Source organism: Lethenteron reissneri, chromosome 72 (genome assembly GCF_015708825.2).
Source record: "Lethenteron reissneri isolate LAM-NWPU_2019-01 chromosome 72, ASM1570882v1, whole genome shotgun sequence".
Classification (NCBI taxonomy): Eukaryota; Metazoa; Chordata; class Hyperoartia; order Petromyzontiformes; family Petromyzontidae; genus Lethenteron; species Lethenteron reissneri.
Window position 1 is genome coordinate 7,606,981 of NC_083850.1, and position 22,689 is coordinate 7,629,669.

A 22,689-nucleotide genomic window follows, 5' to 3' on the forward strand; every position below is an offset into this window, starting at 1 on the left:
TTACCGCTAGTTCCTAATAAATCAAACTGAAACTATCAACTGGCGGTTAATTAACATAATTTATTCATAAATATCGCTATTTCATTGCGACAAGTTCAACATCGACGCCACATCACTACACATGAGACCGTCTCATTAACATAATTTATTCAGTTACACCGCCGCTCGTTGGGGGAGGGGATTGTGTTCAAAGCCCGCCAGTGACATCATGTCACCGCTTGCTGCCGCGTGACGTCACTTTATAGCGGGAAGCTGCTACACCGCGCGCGCTCTTACAGATCCGAGGTGAGAAGTTAACATCGTGGTGGTTGTTGTCGTGGTGGTTATTGTTGTTACCCAGGTAGAGCCTCTCTCCGTCTCTCTCTCGTAGGGATATCAATTGAGTAGCAGCGAGTCTGGAATCGATGTCCAGGTTTGAACATTACAACGCGGGGCCTAGCCACGCGGGGCCTTGCCTCCTGCCCTCGACTGATTGCATTTGCTTTAATCCTCTGCTTAAGTTTAATTCGTCTTCATCTGGCTCACTACTTCATGGGACCTCCTTTGCCAGTAGCAACATATAAGAAGAGGTTTTTCCCCTTTTCTCGCAACTAAAACAGGTGTTAAGATATTAGTGGTTCTTTCGGTAAAGTCACGTAGAAGGGAAATAATAAAGTAATACAATTTCTTGCTGTGGATTTCACACCTGACGATGATTGCTCGAGTTGCAGTCGAAATGTGAGAATTTTAATATTTTTATTTTATTGTTTTTCTTCTACACGACTTTAGGTGTGAAAAACAGCAAGAATTTATTTGAAAATTTTCGATAATTTTCTTGCCGTGTTTTTAACACCTGACGATGATTGCTCGTGTTGCAGTCGAAACGTCGTGAGAATTTTTTTTTATTTCATTGTTTTTCTTCTACGTGGCGAGGTGTGAAAAACAGCAAGAATTTTTAGGAAATTTTTTGAAAAATTTCTTGCTGCGTTAATTCACACCTGATTGCTCGTGTTGCAGTCGAAACGTCGTGAGAATTTTTTTAGTTTTTTATTGTTTTTCTTCTACATGACTTTAGGTGTGAAAAACAGCAAGAAATTTTTGGAAAATTCTTGAAAATTTTCTTGCTGTTTTTCATACCTGATTGCCTGCCTCTAGCGGTGATATAAATATAGAATATATGTAAGGATGCCCCCCAATAGACTTCCCCTGGATCTCTACCAGACACGTCCCACTGGGTCGAAGACCCCAGGGCTGGCCCAGGACATGCTGGCTGGACTATGTCACTCGGCTGGCCTGGGAATGCTTGGGAATTCCCCAGGATGAGCTAGAGTCTGTCGCCAGGGAAAAGGAGGCCTGGACTGCCCTTCTCAGCATGCTGCCACCGCGACCCTCACCAGGACAAGCATTTTAGAAACTAACGAATAAAGCTGTGATTCTTCTTGGCCACAGATATTACTATGTGGATTCAGAATATGAACTTATTTAAATTACCATCTCTGCTGGCTTATACCATGAAGGCTGTCCTGCCTATGATTCATCCTCTATCCAACCAGACTTATTTTGTATTAGAAGCTTACAGATCCTGAAGATGTCAATATAGAATATAATCTTGAGTCTCTTTCGCAGGCGAGGCTGCATTTGTTTGGTCATGAATCCCGCATTCCCAGACACTGCATGCTCAAGCATCTTTTGTTTGTCCATATATTAGGGGCTGAACAGGCATGGCATTGGCCAGAGGAGAGATTGGAGGATGTAGAGGTGATCGGACCTGCCAATGACTGGTGCCGGCAGTGTCAAGATTGGCCTCTGTGAAGGAGGTCCGTGAGGTATGCTGCAGGGCAGTTAATATATATTTTCTCTGCAACAACGATGAGGTCGGAAGAGCGACGCCATCATGAATACGTGGTACGCTGGGTTCCTAAAACCCAGCAAGACAGTGGGGAGCGCAGCTGGTTCATCTGTCAGTCATCCCTTGACACCTGGATCATTCCCATTACCTGCTGACAAGGAATCCATACTTACATGGCCTTAAATTGCACCTATCATGGCATTAGCACTGGGATAAGGTGACTTGCAATTCGTCATGAATGGTGGATTTTTGTTTATATATGTGTAACGGGTTCCGGAGACACTTGTAGATGTACTTCTTTATTACAATACAACACTCCAACAGTACTCCAACTCTCCAACAGTCCTGATACTCTGTTACAGCCTAGGTACACAGCCTAGCTGCTCTCATCTGGCTACGCTCCGGAACTCGCCCTCACAAGGTCGTAGAGTCGGGAGTTCCAGAGTCCCAGCGCTGGCTCTCACAGCATCCCAGGGTCTTCAGATGGCTGGTCGTGGGTCTTGGGTCTTGAGTTACAACTGGGCCCCGATCGTCCAGGGAGCTCTCCTTTTATGCCTGATCCAACGAGGGGTGGGGCCGTGTGCGCCACCAGACATCCCACAGAGCACACACAGGCCCCCCCCCCGTTGGCGGCGCCCAGGGGATTAAGCGCCTGGGAACTCAACGCCTGGCGCCCAGAGGCTTAAGCGTCTGGACCCCCTGGGAACCCAGCGCCTGGCGCCCAGAGGCTTAAGCGTCTGGACTCGCCTGGGATCCCAGAGCCCCCAGCAGCCCCTCCCTTCTTATGTCACTACATATGTTAATGATGCATGTGAAATGTATGTGTATTTAAGAGTTTATCTTTGTGGGGAGCTGTGGTGCAGTTATTTCACTGCATTAGGAACTCAACAATTAGTTTGATTATCACCGCCAGCAAACATGATTGATAAGTGAAAGCTGAACTGCTTGTGGGCCTCTGCTATGTTGATTGATCTTAAATTAATTACATGGTGAAGGGAGGAAGCGTCAATATTGAGCCGATGAAGGCGGCCAGGCATGGTTCTGGACACACCACCACTTTTTACCATGCCAGTGTGTGACAGTGTCAAGTTTGTATTTGCAGTAAATTATATTCACTATTGAACATGGAGGTTAAATCAAAACAATCGTTTATTTTAGTTTCTCTCTGGAACTTTTTGGAGGAATGGAAACAGGAAATTAACAGCACATATGCTGCTGAAGTTAGATCTGTTCATCCAAGCATTCAAGAAAATCTGAGCCTGACTTCACACCTCTAAAGTCACGATTGAACATTTATTTGTGCATTTATGCATAATACAAATAGTATTATTCCCAACAGCCTTTGCTATGTTAGCTGAATTTTGCTTAACACGTAGGCTTTCGCGACCAATATTATTCATAATCAACGTTTTTGGGTTTAGATCGCGTTATTTATAAATGTGTCATAACCCTCCACCACCCTACACGGCCAATCAGTAAAAAAGTCACGTTGACAAAAGACAAATTAGTTCACTGCTTTAGCCCACCGGTGTGTTGAAGCGCGAAACCACAACATTTACTCAAATTGTAAATGTTGTGGTTTCGCGCTTTAACACACCGGTGGGCTAAAGCAGTGAACTAATTTGTCTTTTGTCAACGTGACACCTTTTTACTGATTGGCCGTGTCGGGTGGTGGAGGGTTACGACACATTTATAAATAACGCGATCTAAACCCAAAAACGTTGATTATGAATGAATTTTGCTTGTATAAATACTTCTTTTGCAGCCAGGCTGCCGAAATTGTGTGCTTGGTGTTTTGGGTTAACATTTATTTGGAAGATACTAGTGCTTCCAGGTATATTTATAACCTTTTGCCCTCTCATTGTGTGCCTTAACAGCCGATGTGACGAATTGGGGATAATCCTGAATATATGAATAAATATAGACATGTAAGTCATGTGTGACTGTGTATATATTCATTCCTCTGTGCCTCGATACTGATGAAGATGGTGTGGACAATTTTTTTCTGTCTGCAGCTGATGCTTCTTCTGATGCTTCCTCTGCAGAATTGGTCTGATGGAGCAAAGGCACTCAGCGCGGCTCGGTAGACAAAGACAACAATGGGACCAGTATGCAAACAGCATGGATTCTACTGGAAATTTTACACAGGACCAGAGATTTCCAATGGGAGAGAAACCCTTCAAGTGCACTCTGTGTGGGAAGGCATTTTCAAATTCATCTGCTCTTAAAATACACCAGAGAACACACACAGGAGAAAAACCCTTCCAGTGCACTGTGTGTGAGAAGGCATTTTCACGTTCATCTTATCTTAAAAAACACCAGAGAACACACACAGGAGAGAAACCCTTCAAATGTAGTGTGTGTGGGAAGGCATTTTCAAGTTCATCTTCTTTTAAAATACACCAGAGAACACACACAGGAGAAAATGCCTTCAAGTGCACTGTGTGTGAGAAGGCATTTTCAAGTTCATGTTATCTTAAAATACACCAGAGAACACACACAGGAGAGAAACCCTTCAATTGTAGTGTGTGTGGGAAGGCATTTTCAAGTTCATCTTATCTTAAAAAACACCAGAGAACACACACAGGAGAGAAACCCTTCAAGTGCACTGTGTGTGGGAAGGCATTTTCAAGTTCATGTTATCTTAAAATACACCAGAGAACGCACACTGGAGAGAAACCCTTCAGGTGTAGTGTGTGTGGGAAAGCATTTTCAGATTTATCTGCTCTTAAAAAACACCAGAGAACACACACAGGAGAGAAAGCCTTCAAGTGCACTGTGTGTGGGAAGGCATTTTCAAGTTCATCTTATCTTAAAATACACCAGAGAACACACACAGGAGATAAACCCTTCAAGTGCACTGTGTGTGGGAAGGCATTGTCAAGTTCATTTTATCTTAAAAAACACCGGAGAACACACACAGGAGAGACACCCTTCAAGTGCACTGTGTGTGGGAAGGCATTTTCAAGTTCATTTTATCTTAAAAAACACCAGAGAACACACACAGGAGAGAAACCCTTCAAGTGCACTGTGTGTGGGAAGGCATTTTCAAGTTCATCTTATCTTCAAATCCACCAGAGAATGCACAAAGGAGAGAACCCCTTCAAGTGCAGTGTGTGTGAAATGGCATTTTCATATTCATCAAATCTTAAAATACACCAGAGAACACACACAGGAGAGAAACCCTTCAAGTGCACTCTGTGCGGGAAGGCGTTTGCACAGTCACAACAGCTTCATAGACACCAGAGAACACACAGGCATCAGAAGACCCCCAAGGAGTGTAGTCTGAAATCGATTTGTGAAAGTCAAAGTGCTGCAATGAGCCCATCCCTCCTGAAAAAAGAACCAGAAGTAAATTCCAGCTTGGACACTATGAAATGTATCAAGGTGAAAATTGCAGAGGCGAAGGTGAAATGTGAAGAGGTGATAGTGAAGAGCGAAGAAGTGAAGGTAAAATGTGAAGATGAACATTCAACTCCAAAATCGGACCTTAACATCAATGGAGGCAACGTGAAGCAGGAGGAGAATGATGACTGTGAGGCAGAGCGAGGCAACTCCCAGCAGTTTGTGGAAGTGGAGGTGTGGGTGGACTTCTTAGACAATACAAAGTCAAATGGAGAACCTGTAGATGTGTAAGCTTGAGACAATGAAGCTCCAATAGATTCACATTTGTCACAGGCCTTTAATGAAAATAACGTGAAGTTGAACACTCCATTCCTAGGTTCAACCTGCAGAGTAAGAGCGGTCAGTATTTGCGGACCTGTGGGTTGGGTAGATCTCTAACTAGGAGCGAGAGCCAATAAGCTCCCAAGCATTCACTATGTTATAATAATATTAGCATTTATATGGTGCTTGCTTAATCGCCTCAGCAACTCGGGAGTTTTTTATTATCTCATCACAAATACTTAAAGAGCACGCCTTTTGGCGTCCTCTGGATTAACACCGTTTGATGCTAGGCTCTAAAGAAAGCTGTCTCTGGTGTGGACCAATCAGTTTCAAAGACAATGCATATGTTGTGTCCTATGACTAACCACACGGTGATCCGAGGGGAGAGAAATTCACGTAAAGACAGAGACACAACCCATACATCGAGACTACTGCAAGTTACAGAAGACTACAAGCGACAGAGTACTGCGACGGGCAGACTCCGGGGCATGGCCTCGAGATCAACAATGGGTGTTGTCTCGCAGAGAAGAGGGGCGAGGTGATGCTCGGTGCTGAGTTCGGCATGGACCGACAGAGTATCGCTGAGAGTTTTATTCTACATTCATCCTGATGTTTTGAGTCTCTTGCAAAGTCAAGGATTGCGATAAGTTGTATTGTACTAAGCTTTCACAGTTGTTTAAGAGGTGTGCGAATACAATTTACAAGTTTTGAGAGTGAGTGCCAGCTCCCACGAGCTGCTGCAGCCCGAGAGATAGAGTGACGAGCAACGACGAGCAATCAACCGGGAAAAAGGGTGGAAGCCCAAGCATCGACCCAGCCAGCATCGCAGAGCACCAGCTGCACACGCAACCAGGCATCGCCAGAGAGCACGGAGCCGGAGAGAGAGCGCAGCAGCGCCACCGAGCAAGGGTGTCAGCTGCCAGCGGACGAGCGGCGAGCGCTGTCGAGCACCTTCAAAGACAAGCGTCGTGCCGACTTGGCTCATCCAGCAGGGGAAAGAGCCTGACCAGCCGCCCGTGAGGAAAAGGAGAGCGCCGTGGGTTTGACCCACACACACCGACCAGCACCAGCTGTGAACCAAGACAAGAGTGAGGAACGGTGACCAGCAGACGAGCTGCGGGCACTATCTGACGACGGAATCATCGCGCACCGCCGACGGCGAGCGTCTTGCCGACTCTTCATCCAGCAGTGGGCAGCAGCTCCAGCTGCCGCCGAGCGAGAGAGAGTGAGGAAGCTGTGTGTATGACCCTCCCCCACACTCACATACTCGCCACGTATCACCCAGCGTCTGCTTGACGCGAAGAATTGATCAAGGACACAAAACCACCAAACACACCGCACATACCGGGACTAATAATAAGAAGAATGATAAGAGTGCGTCAACTATTAGCTGATAATGAAGAACATTGCTGCCCATTGAGTCACATGGATACGGTCGTTGAGAAGTATTTTAGTCGTTCTTTTTGTTAATTTTAACTGTACCGATGAATTCATTGACGAAACTTAACGTTTAGAAACCTACGTTACGAATCCACACACTCACAGGGAGACTATTGTGTTGAAATCTTTCTTTTGATGACAGAATCTTGCCCGCGAATTTATTGACGCCTTAGCCAATTGATAAGCATTTGCTGAAGCAGGCACACTGTCGCACACCATTGTTCCTAGACATTTAGTTAATTACATAATCTACCAATTAATTAATTGAGGTCTACTTTTGCATTCGGGACATGTTTTTTTATTGCTGTTCGTATGAATATCGTCACATTTACTTTTACGGACTTTTTCCTATTGCCGTATATGCTCGCGTTACTCTGAGAAATTAACCGATTGCTCTGTTACCTTCCTAAGTTCATGCATAATGAACTTAATTATAAGAACTGTATCCTTCGGCGAGATCTGAATTCTGAGACCTGATAGAATTACACTAAAACATAATCAGTAAAAGTTACAGCGAGAATCTTTGTATTATCACGATTAGTTAGAAGACATTTTTTTCACGGACCAGCGGGGGGGGGGGGGGGGGGGGGGATGGTTTCATGATGATTCAAGCGCATTATATTTATTGTGCACTTTATTTATATTATTACATTGTAATATGAAAGAATGATACAACTCGCCATAATGCAGAATCAATGGGAGCTAGCCCTCGGCAAGGTAAGGTAAAAGTTAAACGGTAAAAAAAAAAGACTACCTTTACCTTACCTTTTACCTTACCACAATACAATCGCTCTCCCCTACCTTTTACCCTTTAGCAGGTAAGGTAAAAGGTAAAAAGAAACGACCCTACCTTTACCCTACCTTTTACCCTCATCCCATACAAATTACCCGATTACAGGGAAATTACTGGGGTACAACACATGACAAAGGTGTATAATAATAATAATAATAGTACAATTTGTAACGCGCGCAAATTTGCAGACGTAGTGGCCGCAACTCAGAGGCGCGGAGCCAAGCTCAGAGTCGCTCAAAAGCATGATTGTAGAGGTGAGTTTTTAAGTGTCTCTTGAAGGAGGCGATTGAGGTGATGCTGCGAATGTGCAGAGGGATATCGTTCCAGACTGTTGGGGCTGCCACCGAGAAGCGGCGCGTAGACATGACCATCCTGGATCTTGGTATCAAGAGGAGGTCGTGAGTCGCGCTGCGCAGGCATCTGCCGTGTGCTGAGCTGCAAGTTGTCAGTAATGAAGAAAGATACGGCGGGCAGGCGGATATGAAGGCATTGTGGCAGAGGCAGGCGGTCTTGTATGTGACCCTACTGGCAATGGGGAGCCAGTTGAGAGCGCGGAGACGAGCTAGTGAGTCGAGGCGGGGATGAGTGTGGGCAATGACGACGCGTGCTAGGTTATTTTGTAGTCTTTGAAGCTTCCTTAGGTTGCCAGCGGAGGTCCGGACAAGGACGGAGTTACAATAGTCAAGGCGAGACCCAACTATGCAACATGCCAAAGTGTTGGCAATTTCAGTAGAGATGAGAGGACGTATGTGTCTAAGAGCCTTCAGGTGAAAGTTACATGAGCTGATGATATGGTTGGTTTGACGGTCGAAGGATAAAGTTGAATCTAGGATGACACCGAGGTAGCTGAAGTGGTTGGTGAACTTGATGCTATGACCGAAGATGTGTATGTGTGTGGGGAGTGCTGCTGAATTGAGACGTTGCTTGGTACCTAACATGATGGCCACTGACTTTTTCGGATTAAGGGCTAGGTTGTGTGCAGTGAACCATTGTTGCACGGCGGTGGTACATTCCGAGAGCCTCTCGAATCCAGATGCATTGCTAGAATCGATGGCGGTGAATAGAATCGTGTCATCCGCGTATGAGTGATGCTTAACACGTATAACGATAAATGCTAGGTAGAGCGCTTTGTTCATATAGAATACTCTCGAATCGGGCGTTGAGGCTGTCGACGACAACGTCCTCCATATCCTCCTCGTCCCAGTCGTCTTAGTCGATGGCGATCTCATCAACAACCTGATCAAGTTCGTCATTGCCATCGTCCTCGGACGAACGACAGGCAATAAGATCCTGCGCCGATCCGGCCCAGTTATACGGAACCTTCAGGCAGCCGACGTCCCGACCTCGCTGCCTGGGTCGAGCACGTTGTGCTTCTTGAGGTGGGCTTTCCACCCCGACGCGTTCGTGTGGGTGGAAAACCACTTGCGTGTGCTCCCACGGGAGCGCATGCCGCTGCCTTTTTCGATTGCTGTTCGCAGCAATCCCAAAAATGCCATTGCTGTTATCCTCGACCTCATCCTCTAGTACCTCTACCTCAAGAACGTGGACCGTCCCCATCTGGTCCGACATCAATTATCGCAAATTAAAATAGAGGCCACGGACTGTGCCACGGAGCTTTTAGCGGTAAACAAGGTACTGTAGTTACCGGGTAATTATTCGCTCTACCTTTACCCTACCGGGTAATTCTTCTGAGCTACCTTTAACCTACCCTTACCTTACCCCTTGGCATGTCGAAACCTTTACCTTTTTACCTGTTAAAAAAGGTAATTTACCTTACCTTGCCGAGGCCTAGTGGGAGCCCTGAGCCCGTTTTCCTGTAACGAGATGGTCCCATCTGAGGGGGATGGGAGACCGTGACACCCGAAGTATGTTGCCTATGTCCAGTCTGCTACCATATTCTCGTTTTGGTTGCTGTCACTGCAGAAATCCCTGCTTCACAAAGATAGGACGTTGGAAATGGAAGCAGGCTTTTCTGTGCTTTTGTCGCAATCTCAGGATATTCCGCCTTGACTTTAATCCAGAACGTATCGAGATTTGAAGTTGTCTCAAACATACTTTTAAGGCCACCTTCATTTGCGATCTCAAGCAGTTGATCCTCTTCTAGCACAGACAAAGTCGATTCACCTGGCTTAATCACAAATGGGTCGCGGGTCCATTCCTTCCCAGTTCGGGGGTCTTTTGTGGTTGGGAAGTAATGCTCAAACTCTTTTAAAAGCTGAGATAGGTTTTAATGCACCAGCTGGGAGAAAGGCCCTGGCTCAGTCTCTTTCAAAATCTCTGCTAGTGTTTGAAACGTGTCAAAAGTTCCAATGTTCACTCGTCGCCCCCATAATTCCAGTGTGGCTTTGAATACAGCCACTTTATCTGCCGAATTGGACCGAGTTGTCGATCTCCCCTGAAATGACAGATTGAGTACGTTGAGCAGGCTGAATATGTCACACAAGTGAGAAAGTTTTGCGACCCATTCTGTGTCACTGAAATGTGCTGCCAGTGGTGACTGTTTTCCTTAAAGATATCTCTGGAGTGGCTCTCGCAACTCAAAAACTCTGGCCAGTGATCTACCTTTAGAAAGCCATCTCACTTCTGTGTTTTAGAGATGATGTGTGGTGAGCGTGCTGCGCTCCGAACCCGGCGACCCGAGTTTGATTCCCGCTCATGGCCACAACGATTATTTTACTGGTCCTGGGCTTCCCCTAGGTCAGGGGTCGGCAACCTACGGCTCCGGAGCCGCATGCGGCTCTTTACAGGCTGCTTCTTGACGATATGTACAGTATGTACTCATCGTCAAGAAGCAGCCTGTAAAGAGCAGCCTGTATGTACTCAGATGCATTGCGGCTCTTGAAATACTGAATTTTGTACCGAATTGGAAAGAAATGGCTCTTCTTGTTATTTTGGTTGCCGACCCCTGCCCTAGGTCGACTCAGCCTCAAACGAGTAACTGATGTGGTCTGTGTGAACATCGCCACTGGGGAGACAAAGGCGGCCGGGCGTGGTGAATCCAAGTCCCGGGCGAAGCCGGGTAGTCAAGCTAGTCTTCTATATATAAAAGGAAAATTTGTGAATGTGTTGTCTGTTCAAAATGTTTAAGCGTACTTCCCGACATGCAACAATCTTGAAATTTTCCATGTGGTACTTTGCAAAATGTACACCATGCAAAAATTATAAAAAAATAAACATTTGTATTTTGGGGGGGGGGGGGGGGGGGGGAATGACCATGAAGTGTGTGGCGAGAATCGATATCTGCTGAGCGTTTGTGGTATCGATCAAACGGAATAAGCCGATTCTAAATAAATCTACAACCTTCGATTCCTTTGCGCGATCTAAAGAATCAAATCTTGACGGGCGAGCCGCAAGTTTATTTTCCACCGCGCGTTGGGTTTTATTTAAATTTATAAACAAATTAAATTTTTTATTAATTTCATGAATAAGATGAAAATCAAAAAAAAAATTTCATTTGTATATGTTATGTTTTTAAGTTTTTTGAGAAGTTTTTCAAGAAATGTTTCCCCCGGGCAACGCCGGGTGCTTCCCGCTAGTACCTCATAAATGAAACTGAAACTATCAACTGGCGGTTAATTAACATAATTTATTCATAAATATCGCTATTTCATTGCGACAAGTTCAACATCGACGCCTCATCACTGCACATGAGACCGTCTCATTAACATAATTTATTCAGTTACACCGCCGCTCGTTGGGGGAGGGGATTGTGTTCAAAGCCCGCCAGTGACGTCATGTCACCGCTTGCTGCCGCGTGACGTCACTTTATAGCGGGAAGCTCCTGCACCGCGCTCGCTCTCACAGATCCGAGGTGAGAAGTTAACATCGTGGTGGTTGTTGTTGTTGTCGTGGTTGTTGTTGTTTACCCAGGTAGAGCCTCTCTCCGTCTCTCTCTCGTAGGGATATCAATTGAGTAGCAGCGAGTATGGAATCGATGTCCAGGTTGGAACATTACAACGCGGAGCCTAGCCACGCGGGGCCTTGCCTCCTGCCCTCGCCTGATTGCATTTGCTTTAATCCTCTGCTTAAGTTTAATTCGTCTTCATCTGGCTCACTACTTCATGCGACCTCCTTTGCCAGTAGCAAGATATTCTTGTTTCTTTCGGTAAAGTCACGTAGAAGGGAAATAATAAAGTAATACAATTTCTTGCTGTGGATTTCACAGCTGACGATGATTGATCGAGTTGCAGTCGAAACGTGAGAATTTATTTTATTTTATTTTTCTTCTACGTGGCTTTAGGTGTGAAAAACAGCAAGAAATTTTTGGAAAATTTTCTTCATGTTTTTCACACCTGATTGCTCGTTGCAGTCGAAACGTGAGAAATTTTATTTTATTGTTTTCTTCTTCGTGACTTCGTTGTACACTTTTGGAAAAAATTCTTGCTGTGTTTTTAACACCTGACGAAGATTGCTCGTGTTGCAATCGAAACGTCGTGAGAAATTTTAATTTAATATTTATTTTATTTTATTAATTCGCTTCTACCTGATGACTTTACCCAAAGAACCAAGAATATGAATCCCTGCAGTCAGGAAAGCTTCAAATCTAAATTTAGGTGTTAAGATGTTAAAACGCCGAACTGAAACCTCTTGCAAGGAATCGTGTCTGCATTAACCACAATATACTCGCGATCAATATGCAAACAAAACACATGCTGTGATAATCTGTGCATTGTCTGTGAAACTGATTGGTCCACACCAGAGACGGCTTTCTTTCGAGCCTAGTCTCAAACGGTGTTAGACCAGAGGACAGCGCCAAAAGGCGTACACAGCACAAAGACAACGCCACCATCAGAACAATGACGGCTCGGGGTGAGCAGCTACATCAGGGCTCCTCAAACTTTTTAAACAGGGGGCCAGTTCACTGTCCCTCAGACCGTTGGAGGGCCGGACTATAGTTTAAAAAAAACTATGAACAAATTCCTATGCACACTGCATATATCTTATTTTGAAGTGAAGAAACAAAACGGGAATAAATACAATATTTAAAATGAAGAACAAGTAAAGTTAAATCAACAAACTTGCCAGTATTTCAATGGGAACTATGGGCCTGCTTTTGGCTAATGAGATGGTCAATGTCCGGTTCCATATTTGTCACTGCTAGTCGTAACAAGTGATGCAAGTGTGCATCTATTAGTCTAGATCTGGTTGGAGATTTCAAATGTTTCATTCTGGAAAAAGTCTGTTCACAGACATAAGTGCTGCCAAAGATGGTTGCCATTTTGAGTGCATGGTTCCTGAGATGAGGATATGTCTCAGAGAGGAGAGATGCATAGAAATTATGAAGGCTGCTTGACTTGAATGCGTCTTTCAGAGAGTCACAATTCTGCAGTTCAGCCAGTTCCATTTGGTAAATTGTATCCACATTTTCAATGTCAATAGAAAATGGGTTACGGAAAAGCTGTATGTCCTGTTCATGGAGATGAAGCTCTTTAAATCCAAATTGGAACTCCTTTTGCAATTTTTCCAGTGAATCCACACGTTTTGTTTGGGAATGCAACCAATGGTTTTTCCGCTAACAGATTTTGAGTTGTGGGGAGATGGTAGAAGTTTTCCTCCTTCACTTGTTTGATGAGGAGGCCTAATATTACTTCAAATGCTTTGACATGTGATTGCATATCACAGATGAGCTTCCCCTTTCCTTGAAGTTGCACATTGAAACTGTTGAGTAGCTCTGTTACATCTGTCAGAAAGGCAAGGTGCCATTTCCATTCTGCATCATTGAGCTCTGGTACTTCTTTGTTTTTTTAAAGCAGAAAAGCTGTAATCTGTGGAAGTAAGTCATAGAAACGTTTCAAAACTCTCCCTCGACTCAGCCAACGGACTTCTGTGTGATACAGAACATCTTCATAGTCAACATTTAGCTCAGACAGAAATGCTTGAAATTGTCTGTGGTTTAGTGCATGAGCTCTAATGAAGTTAACACAAGATACCACAAATTTCATAACCGAGTCCCACTTCAGTGATTTACTACACAGCGCTTGTTGGTGGATGAGGCAGTGTATGGCTATTGGATGAGAATGGTTATGTTTGTCCATCTCTTGGTTAATGCGAGCAATTACTCCTTTCTTAGACCCCACCATGCTAGGAGCACCATCAGTTGCCACACTGGCTAGTTTAGCCCAGTTCAGCTCCAAACCATTCACAGTTTGGCAAACCTTTTCATAGATATCCTCTCTTCTTGGTTCTTTCGGTAAAGTCACGTAGAAGGGAAGTAATAAAATAATAAAAATAAAACATAATAAAATAATTCTCACGACGTTTCGGCCACAACGCAAGCAGCCGTCCTCAGGTGAAAGCCAGGTCTGTCGGGGAGACAGCGTCTGAATGAAACAGCACACGAGCTTGGAGCATATATAAGCTGGGTTGGAAACGGGGGAAAGAGCGCCTTGACAAATAATTTGCATATCAAGAGGAATTTAGCATATTTATGGGACATGCAGGAATGTTATTAGTACTACATATGCAGCACGGGCATATGTAGTACTAATCACATTCCTGCATTTCCCATAAATATGCTAAATTCCTCTTGATATTGAAATTATGTTGTCAAGGCGCTCTTTCCCCCGCTTCCAACCCAGCTTATATATGCTCCAAGCTCGTGTGCTATTTCATTCAGACGCTGTCTCCCCAACAGACCTGGTTTTCACCTGAGGACGGCTGCTTGCGTTGTGGCCGAAACGTCGTGAGAATTATTTTATTACTTCCCTTCTATGTGACTTTACCGAAAGAACCAAGAAGATGAATCCCTGCAGTCACGAAAGCTTTAAATCGAAAGATATCCTCTCCTGTAGTTGTTCCTTTGATGCTTTGCAGTGCAGCAAGCTCTTCTGTGACTTCGAAATAGTCATTCGTCGCACGAATAAAAATTTGAAGTTGTGCAGAATCACGAACATCATTGCTTTCGTCGAGTGCCAAGGAAAAATAGGAAAGTTTTTTTGTGGAGTTTTGCAAATGCTGATGCAAATTGTCTCCCATTTCTTCAATCCTCCGTGTAATTGTAGGTCCTAAAAAACTCACTGTACTAAATAAATCGGCCTTCTCTGGACACATCTCTTTGGCAACAGAAAGAAGGCATTCTTTAACAAATTCTCCCTCCACGAATGGTCTGCCAGTGCATGCTATTAGCTTGGAAACTTGAAAACTTGTTCGCAGTGATGAAATATTTAGCTGCTTCTGCTTCACAAAACTATTTCGCTGAGTTGTTAATGTATTTTTCAGTTTTAATATTTTATCTTTTCTCACTTCTCCGACCAAACAAGCATATTTATCTTTATGTTGAGTTTTATAGTGTTGACGTAAATTGTATTCTTTGAACACAGACACTATATTCTGGCATATCAGACACACAGCTCTTTCCTTGTACTGCATGAAAAAGTAATCATAAGTCCACTGTTCTTTGAATATCCTACACTCCGAGTCAATTTTTCTCTTTCTTGACATCATTGTTTCCTAGGGAGTCAAAATTGATATTAGTAAAATACCAATATATATACAGCGCTACAAAAACAATATACCAGTAATAACTTTGCCCACACAGAGACATACAGACTGCACTGCCCATCAATGCAGTCTGATTGGGGGAAACTCCGCCCCCTCTCCCTCTTCCACCAATGACCGTCCTTCTCATGCAGAAAAAAAGTGACAGGCAGCGGCGGCAAAAACACCCGGCGGGCCGGATAAATGTCCTCGGCGGGCCGCATGTGGCCCGCGGGCCGTAGTTTGAGGACCCCTGAGCTACATCATGGGACCTCCTTTGCCAGTAGCAAAATATAAGAAGAGGTTTTACCCCTTTTATTATTTACAGATTTGTACTATTTTTTGTCTTGGGATATTTTTTGTATACGGTTTCTCCGTGTTTATTTCAATTGGTTGGACCATCTCTAGCTCCACCCACCTACCTTGATGCACCCATCTCAGGCCTATATAAGACATTGTCTCAGCAGCTTTCTTTCTCACCTGACGACGATTGTTTGTATTGCGATCGAAACATCGTGATCTATTATTTTCTATGTACGCGACTTGACCGAAAGACCCAAAGAGTATTAATTCCTGCAGTCACGAAAGCTTTAAATCAATAAATAACTACGTATTCTTTGGTTCTTTCGGTAAAGTCACGTATAAAGATAAAATAATAAATTAAATAATAGCATACGACATTTCGATTGCAACACAAGCAATCATCATCAGGTATAATGAAATAGCAACAAAATTTAACCAGAAAACTATAGACAGACATATAAGCAGACAGATATCACCAAGATACATAGAGCAACACAGGTACAGAGAGGGGGGATCGTCTCTGTGGGGTGGCCTTAAATAGACAGAGGGGGGCGGAGGCAGAGAGAGGGAGGGGTTAGAGAAAAAAATTACATGTCAATGAGTACGAAGAAACGCGTAGTAAAGTACGCAGGCTTGAACATTTGGAGAGAGGGAGAAAGAACACTCTAAATTAAATAACCTAGCAAAATATCGAAATGTTAAGTAATACGACACAGAGAGTCGGTCAACACACAACACATAGCCTGGTCGATTACGTATTTCAAAGATTGCTAAGTTAGAATTTAAGTGTGAAAATTCCAAAGAAAGACAAAACATAAAAAACAAGAGGAACGGAGACACAGAGCAGAACATAAGAACGACAAAAAACGAGTGTAGACAGAAAAAAGTACACTAAATATACAGGCAGAGAGAGAGAACAAAAAACCCAGAGAGAGAGAAAAAGGTAAACTTAGAACTTCCCCGTAGAAGTGGTTCAATCTTAATTTTGGGTTTTTTGTTCTCTTTCTCTGCCTGTATATTTAGTGTACTTTTTTCTGTCTACGCTCGTTTTTTGTCGTTCTTATGTTCTGTTCTGTCTGTGTGTCTCCGTTCCTTTTGTTTTATGTTTTGCCTTTGGAATTTTCACACTTAAATTCTAACTTAATAATCTTTGAAATACGTAATCGACCAGGCTATGCGTTAATTGTGTGTTGACCGACTCTCCGTGTCGTATTACATTTCGATATTTTGCTAGGTTATTTAATTTGGTGTGTTCTTTCTCCCTCTCTCCTAATGTTCAAGCCTGCGTACTTTACTACGCGTTTCTTCGTACTCATTGACATGTAATTTTTTTCTCTAACCCCTCCCTCTCTCTGCCTCCGCCCCCCTCTGTCTATTTAAGGCCACCCCACAGAGACGATCCCCCCCTCTCTGTACCTGTGTTGCTCTCTCTATGTATCTTGGTGATATCTGTCTGCTTATATGTCTGTCTATAGTTTTCTGGTTAGATTTTGTTGCTATTTCATTATACCTGATGATGATTGCTTGTGTTGCAATCGAAATGTCGTATGCTATTATTTAATTTATTATTTTATCTTTATACGTGACTTTACCGAAAGAACCAAAGAATCATTCCTGCAGTCACGAAAGCTCCAAAATTAAGATGGAAATAACTACGTAGTTTGAGAAGCTCCCAATGCACCATTGGAACCTCCTTTGCTAGTAGCAAAATATGATAATTGTCTTTTGTACCCTTTTATCTGGCAACAAAACTGACATTTCTTTTTACAAGGAGTCATGTTTGCATTGACCACAATACCTTCGGTCAGAATGCAAACAAAAACACAACTCTGATAATGTATGCACTGTCCTTGATATTGATTGGTCCACACCCGAGACAGCTTTTCTTAGAGCCTAGTCTCACATGGTGTTGGACCAGATGACGCCAAAAGGCGCACAACTCAAAGACAATGCACCATCAGAGTATGAGAGCTCGGGGTAAAGCATTTACACCATTGGAACCTCCTTTGCCAGTAGCAAAATATGATAGTTGTGTTTTTTTACCCTTTTATCTGCCAACAAAACTGACACCCGAGACCATCCTTCTCCCTGCCATGCTGGAATCGCACCCGCCTCTCACCCTTCATCCTGCGTGTTGAAGCGCGAAACCACAAATTGTAAATGTTGTGGTTTCGCGCTTCAACACACCGGTGGGCTAAAGCAGTGAACTAATTTGTCTTTTGTCAACGTGACACTTTTTTACTGATTGGCCGTGTCGGGTGGTGGAGGGTTACGACACATTTATAAATAACGCGATCTAAACCCAAAAACGTTGATTATGAATGAATTTTGCTTGTATAAATTTTCTTCTTTTGCAGCCAGGCTGCCGAAATTGTGTGCTTGGTGTTTTGGGTTAACATTTATTTTGAAGATACTAGTGCTTCCAGGCATATTTATAACATTTTGCCCTCTCATTGTGTGCCTTAACAGTCGGTGTGACGAATTGGGGAGAATCCTGAATATATGAATAAATATAGACGTGTAAGTCATGTGTGACTGTGTATATATTCACTCCTCTGTGCCTCGATACTGATGAAGATGGTGTGGACATTTTTTTCTTTCTGCAGCTGATGCTTCTTCTGATGCTTTCTCTGCAGAATTGGTCTGATGGAGCAAAGGCACTCAGCGTGGCTCGGTAGACAAAGACAACAATGGGACCAGTATGCAAACAGCATGGATTGTACTGGAAATTTTACACAGGACCAGAGATCTCCAATGGGAGAGAAACCCTTCAAGTGCACTCTGTGTGGGAAGGCATTTTCAGATTCATCTGCTCTTAAAAAACACCAGAGAACACACACAGGAGAGAAACTCTTCAAGTGCACTGTGTGTGTGAAGGCATTTTCAAGTTCATTTAATCTTAAAAAACACCAGAGAACACACACAGGAGAGAAACCCTTCAAGTGCACTGTGTGTGGGAAGGCATTTGCATGGGCATCAGGTTTACAGATCCACCAGAGAACACACACAGGAGAGAAACCCTTCAAGTGCACTGTGTGTGAGATGGCATTTTCACAGTCATCTAATCTTACAATCCACCAGAGAACGCACAACGGAGAGAACCCCTTCAGGTGTAGTGTGTGTGGAAAGGCATGTTCAAGTTCATTTTATCTTAAAATACACCTGATAATACACACAGGAGAGAAACCCTTCAAGTGCAGTGTGTGTGGGAAGGCATTTTCAAGTTCATTTTATCTTAAAATACACCAGAGAACACACACAGGAGAGAAACCCTTTAGGTGTAGTGTGTGTGGGAAGGCATTTTCAGATTCATCTGCTTTTAAAAAACACCAGAGAACACACACAGGAGAGAAACCCTTCAGGTGTAGTGTTTGTGGGAAGGCATTTTCATTTTCATCTGCTCTTAAAAAACACCAGAGAACACACACAGGAGAGAAACCCTTCAGGTGTAGTATATGTGGGAAGGCATTTTCATTTTCATCTGCTCTTAAAATACACCAGAGAACACACACCGTAGAGAAACCCTTCAAGTGCACTGTGTGTGGGAAGGCATTTTCAAGTTCATTTTATCTTAAAATACACCAGAGAACACACACAGGAGAGAAACCCTTTAGGTGTAGTGTGTGTGGGAAGGCATTTTCAGATTCATCTGCTTTTAAAAAACACCAGAGAACACACACAGGAGAGAAACCCTTCAGGTGTAGTGTGTGTGGGAAGGCATTTTCATTTTCATCTGCTCTTAAAAAACACCAGAGAACACACACAGGAGAGAAACCCTTCAGGTGTAGTATATGTGGGAAGGCATTTTTATTTTCATCTGCTCTTAAAATACACCAGAGAACACACACCGTAGAGAAACCCTTCAAGTGCACTGTGTGTGGGAAGGCATTGTCAAGTTCATTTTATCTTAAAAAACACCAGAGAACACACACAGGAGAGAAAGCCTTCAAGTGCACTGTGTGTGGGAAGGCATTTGCACAGTCACCACAGCTTCATAGCCACCAGAGAACACACACAGGAGAGAAACCCTTCAAGTGCACTGTGTGTGGGAAGGCACTTTCAAGTTCATCTTATCTTAAAATACACCAGAGAACACACACAGGAGAGAAACCCTTCAAGTGCACTGTGTGTGAGAAGGCATTTGCATGGACATCAGGTTTACAGATCCACCAGAGAACACACACAGGAGAGAAAGCCTTCAGGTGTAGTGTGTGTGGGAAGGCATTTTCAAGTTCGTCTTATCTCAAAATACACCAGAGAATACATACAGGATATAAACCCTTCAAGTGCAGTGTGTGTGAGATGGCATTTTCACAGTCATCTAATCTTAAAATCCACCAGAGAACGCACACAGGAGAGAAACCCTTCAAGTGCAGTGTGTGTGAGATGGCATTTTCAAGTTCATCTTATCTTAAAACGCACCAGAAAACACACACAGGAGAGAACCCCTTCAAGTGCAGTGTTTGTGAGATGGCATTTTCACAGTCATCAAATCTTAAAAAGCACCAGAGAACACACACAGGAGAGAAACCCTTCAAGTGCACCCTGTGCGGGAAGGCGTTTGAACAGTCAACACAGCTTAATACACACCAGAGAACACACAGGCATCAGAAGACCCCCAAGGAGTGTAGTCTGAAATCGACTTGTGAAAGTCAAAGTGCTGCAATGAGCCCATCCCTCCTGAAAAAAGAACCAGAAGTAAATTCCAGCTTGGACACTATGAAATGTATCAAGGTGAAATTTGAAGAGGCGACGGTGAAGAGCGAAGAAGTGACGGTGAAGAGCGAAGAAGTGAAGGTCAAATGTGAAGATGAACATTCAACTCCAAAATCGGACCTTCACATCTATGGAGGCAACGTGAAGCAGGAGGAGAATTCTGACTGTGAGGCAGAGCGAGGCAACTCCCAGCAGTTTGTGGAAGTGGAGGTGTGGGTGGACTTCTTAGACAATACAAAGTCAAATGGAGAACCTGTCCTGTAGATGTATAAGCTTGAGACAATGCAGCTCCAATAGATTCACATTTGTCACAGACCTTTATTGAAAAGAACGTGAAGTTGAACACTCCATTCCTAGGTTCAACCTGCAGAGTAAGAGCGGTCAGTATTTGCGGACATGTGAGTGGGGTAGATCTCTAACTAGGAGCGAGAGCCAATAAGCCCCCAAGCATTCACTGTTATACTAATATTAGCATTTATATGGTGCTTGCTTAATCGCCTCAGCAACTCGGAGTTTTGTATCGTATCTCATCACAAACACTCGAAGAGCACGCCTTTTGGAGTCCTCTAGGTTAACACCGTTTGATACTAGGCTCGAAAGAAAGCTGTCTCTGGTGTGGACCAATCAGTTTCAAAGACAATGTATATGTTGTTTCCTATGACTAACCACACGGTGATCCGAGGGGAGAGATTTACGTAAAGACAGAGACACGACCCATACATCGAGACTACTGCAAGCTACAGAAGACTACAAACGACAGAGAGTACTGTGAAGGGCAGACTCCGGGGCATGGCCTCGAGATCAACAATGGGTGTTGTGTCTCGCAGAGAAGAGGAGCGAGGTGATGCTCGGTGCTGAGTTCGGCATGGACCGACATAGTATCGTTGAGAGTTTTATTCTACATTCATCATGACAGAAGAAGTATCGCTCAAAGTTATTCTACACTGAGTGCCAGCTCCCACGAGCAGCTGCAGCCCGAGAGATAGTGTCGAGCAACGACGAGCAATCAACCGGGAGAAAGGGTGAAAGTCCAATTATCGACCAAGCCGGCATCATAGAGAACCAGCTGCACACGCAACCAGGCATCGCCAGAGAGCACGGAGCCGGAGAGAGAGCGCAGCAGCGCCACCGAGCAAGGGTGTCAGCTGCCAGCGGACGAGCGGCGAGCGCTGTCGAGCACCTTCAAAGACAGGCATCGTGCCGACTCAGCTCATCCAGCAGGGGAAAGAGCCTGACCAGCCGCCCGTGAGGAAGAGGAGAGCGCCGTGTGGGTTCGACCTACACACACCGACCAGCACCAGCTGTGAACCAAGACAAGAGTGAGGAACGGCGACTAGCAGACGAGCTGCGGGCGCTATCTGACGACGGAATCATCGCGCACCGTCGACGGTGAGCGTCGTGCCGACTCTTCATCCAGCAGTGGGCAGCAGCTCCAGCTGCCGCCAAGCGAGAGAGAGAGAGCAAGGAAGCTGTGTATATGACCCTCCCCCACACTCACATACCACGTATCACCCAGCGTCTGCTTGACGCAAAGAATTGATCAAGGAGACAAAACCACCAAACACACACATACCGCACATACCGGGACTAATAATAAGAAGAAGAATGATAAGAGTGCGTCAACTATTAGCTTATAATGAAGAACATTGCTGCCCATTGAGTCACATGGATACGGTCGTTGAGAGGTATTTTAGTCGTTCTTTTTGTTCATTTTAACTGTACCGATTAATTCATTGACGAAACTTAACGTTTAGAAACCTATGTTACGAATCCACACACTCGCAGGGAGACTTGCGTTGAAATCTTTCTTTTCATCACAGAATCTTGCCTGCGAATTTATTGACGCCTTAGCCAGTTGATAAGCATTTGCTGAAGCAGGCACACTGCCGCACACCCTTGTTCCGAGACATTTAGTTAATTGTATAATTTACCAATGAATTCATTGAGGTCTACTTTTGCAATCGGGACATGTTTCTTTATTGCCGTTCGTATGAATATCGTCACATTTATTTTAAGGACTGTTTCCTATCGCCGTATATGCTCGTGTTACTCTGAGAAATGAACCGATTCCTCTGTTACCCAGTTTAACAACGTAATCATTGAGGGTTAAATGTACGGATCAATGAGGAGCACATCTCCAGGAGTACTGTGTTGACAATTCCAAGTGTAATAAAGGACTCTTTCTCAATGTCGATCTCCGTTGTCCTTTATTTGGGTTCGTAGAATCTCGTTCACACGGCGTCCTCGCTCAGGCCCGCGTCTCTCCCGACGATCACTCCACAGCCACTCTGCTGCTCGTTCTGCAGCCTCACTGCTGCTCCGCCCTGCAGCCACACCGCTGCTCCGTCTGCTGCTCCGCTCTGCAGCTAGCCTTCCACCACTCGCTAGCCCTCTGCGTCCTGACACCGATGGCTGACGGTGCCGACGTCTCCCACCGCGTGGCGACCGCGCCACTCTCGCCGTACTG

The 22,689-nt window shown here is 44.3% G+C and overlaps 1 protein-coding gene across 1 annotated transcript; it reads left to right on the plus strand.

Annotated features, from left to right (window-relative positions):
• Positions 1-1,083: 1,083 nt before the first annotated feature.
• Positions 1,084-22,410, plus strand: LOC133361391 (zinc finger protein 14-like). Its single transcript, XM_061580325.1, has 3 exons — positions 1,084-1,805; positions 3,874-5,038; positions 18,300-22,410. Exons 2-3 carry the CDS (start codon positions 3,884-3,886, stop codon positions 20,484-20,486), a joined length of 3,342 nt encoding a protein of 1,113 aa, XP_061436309.1. The 5' UTR covers positions 1,084-1,805; positions 3,874-3,883; the 3' UTR covers positions 20,487-22,410.
• Positions 22,411-22,689: the final 279 nt, after the last annotated feature.

Excerpts from the sequence above, each read along its gene's own strand:
- LOC133361391 (XM_061580325.1), top strand. The coding sequence starts at position 3,884 with ATGGAGCAAAGGCACTCAGCGCGGCTCGGTAGACAAAGACAACAATGG. Across the intron at positions 5,039-18,299 it reads AGTGCACTCTGTGCGGGAAG|GCATTTTCAGATTCATCTGC; the intron begins GCGTTTGCACAG and ends CTGTGTGGGAAG.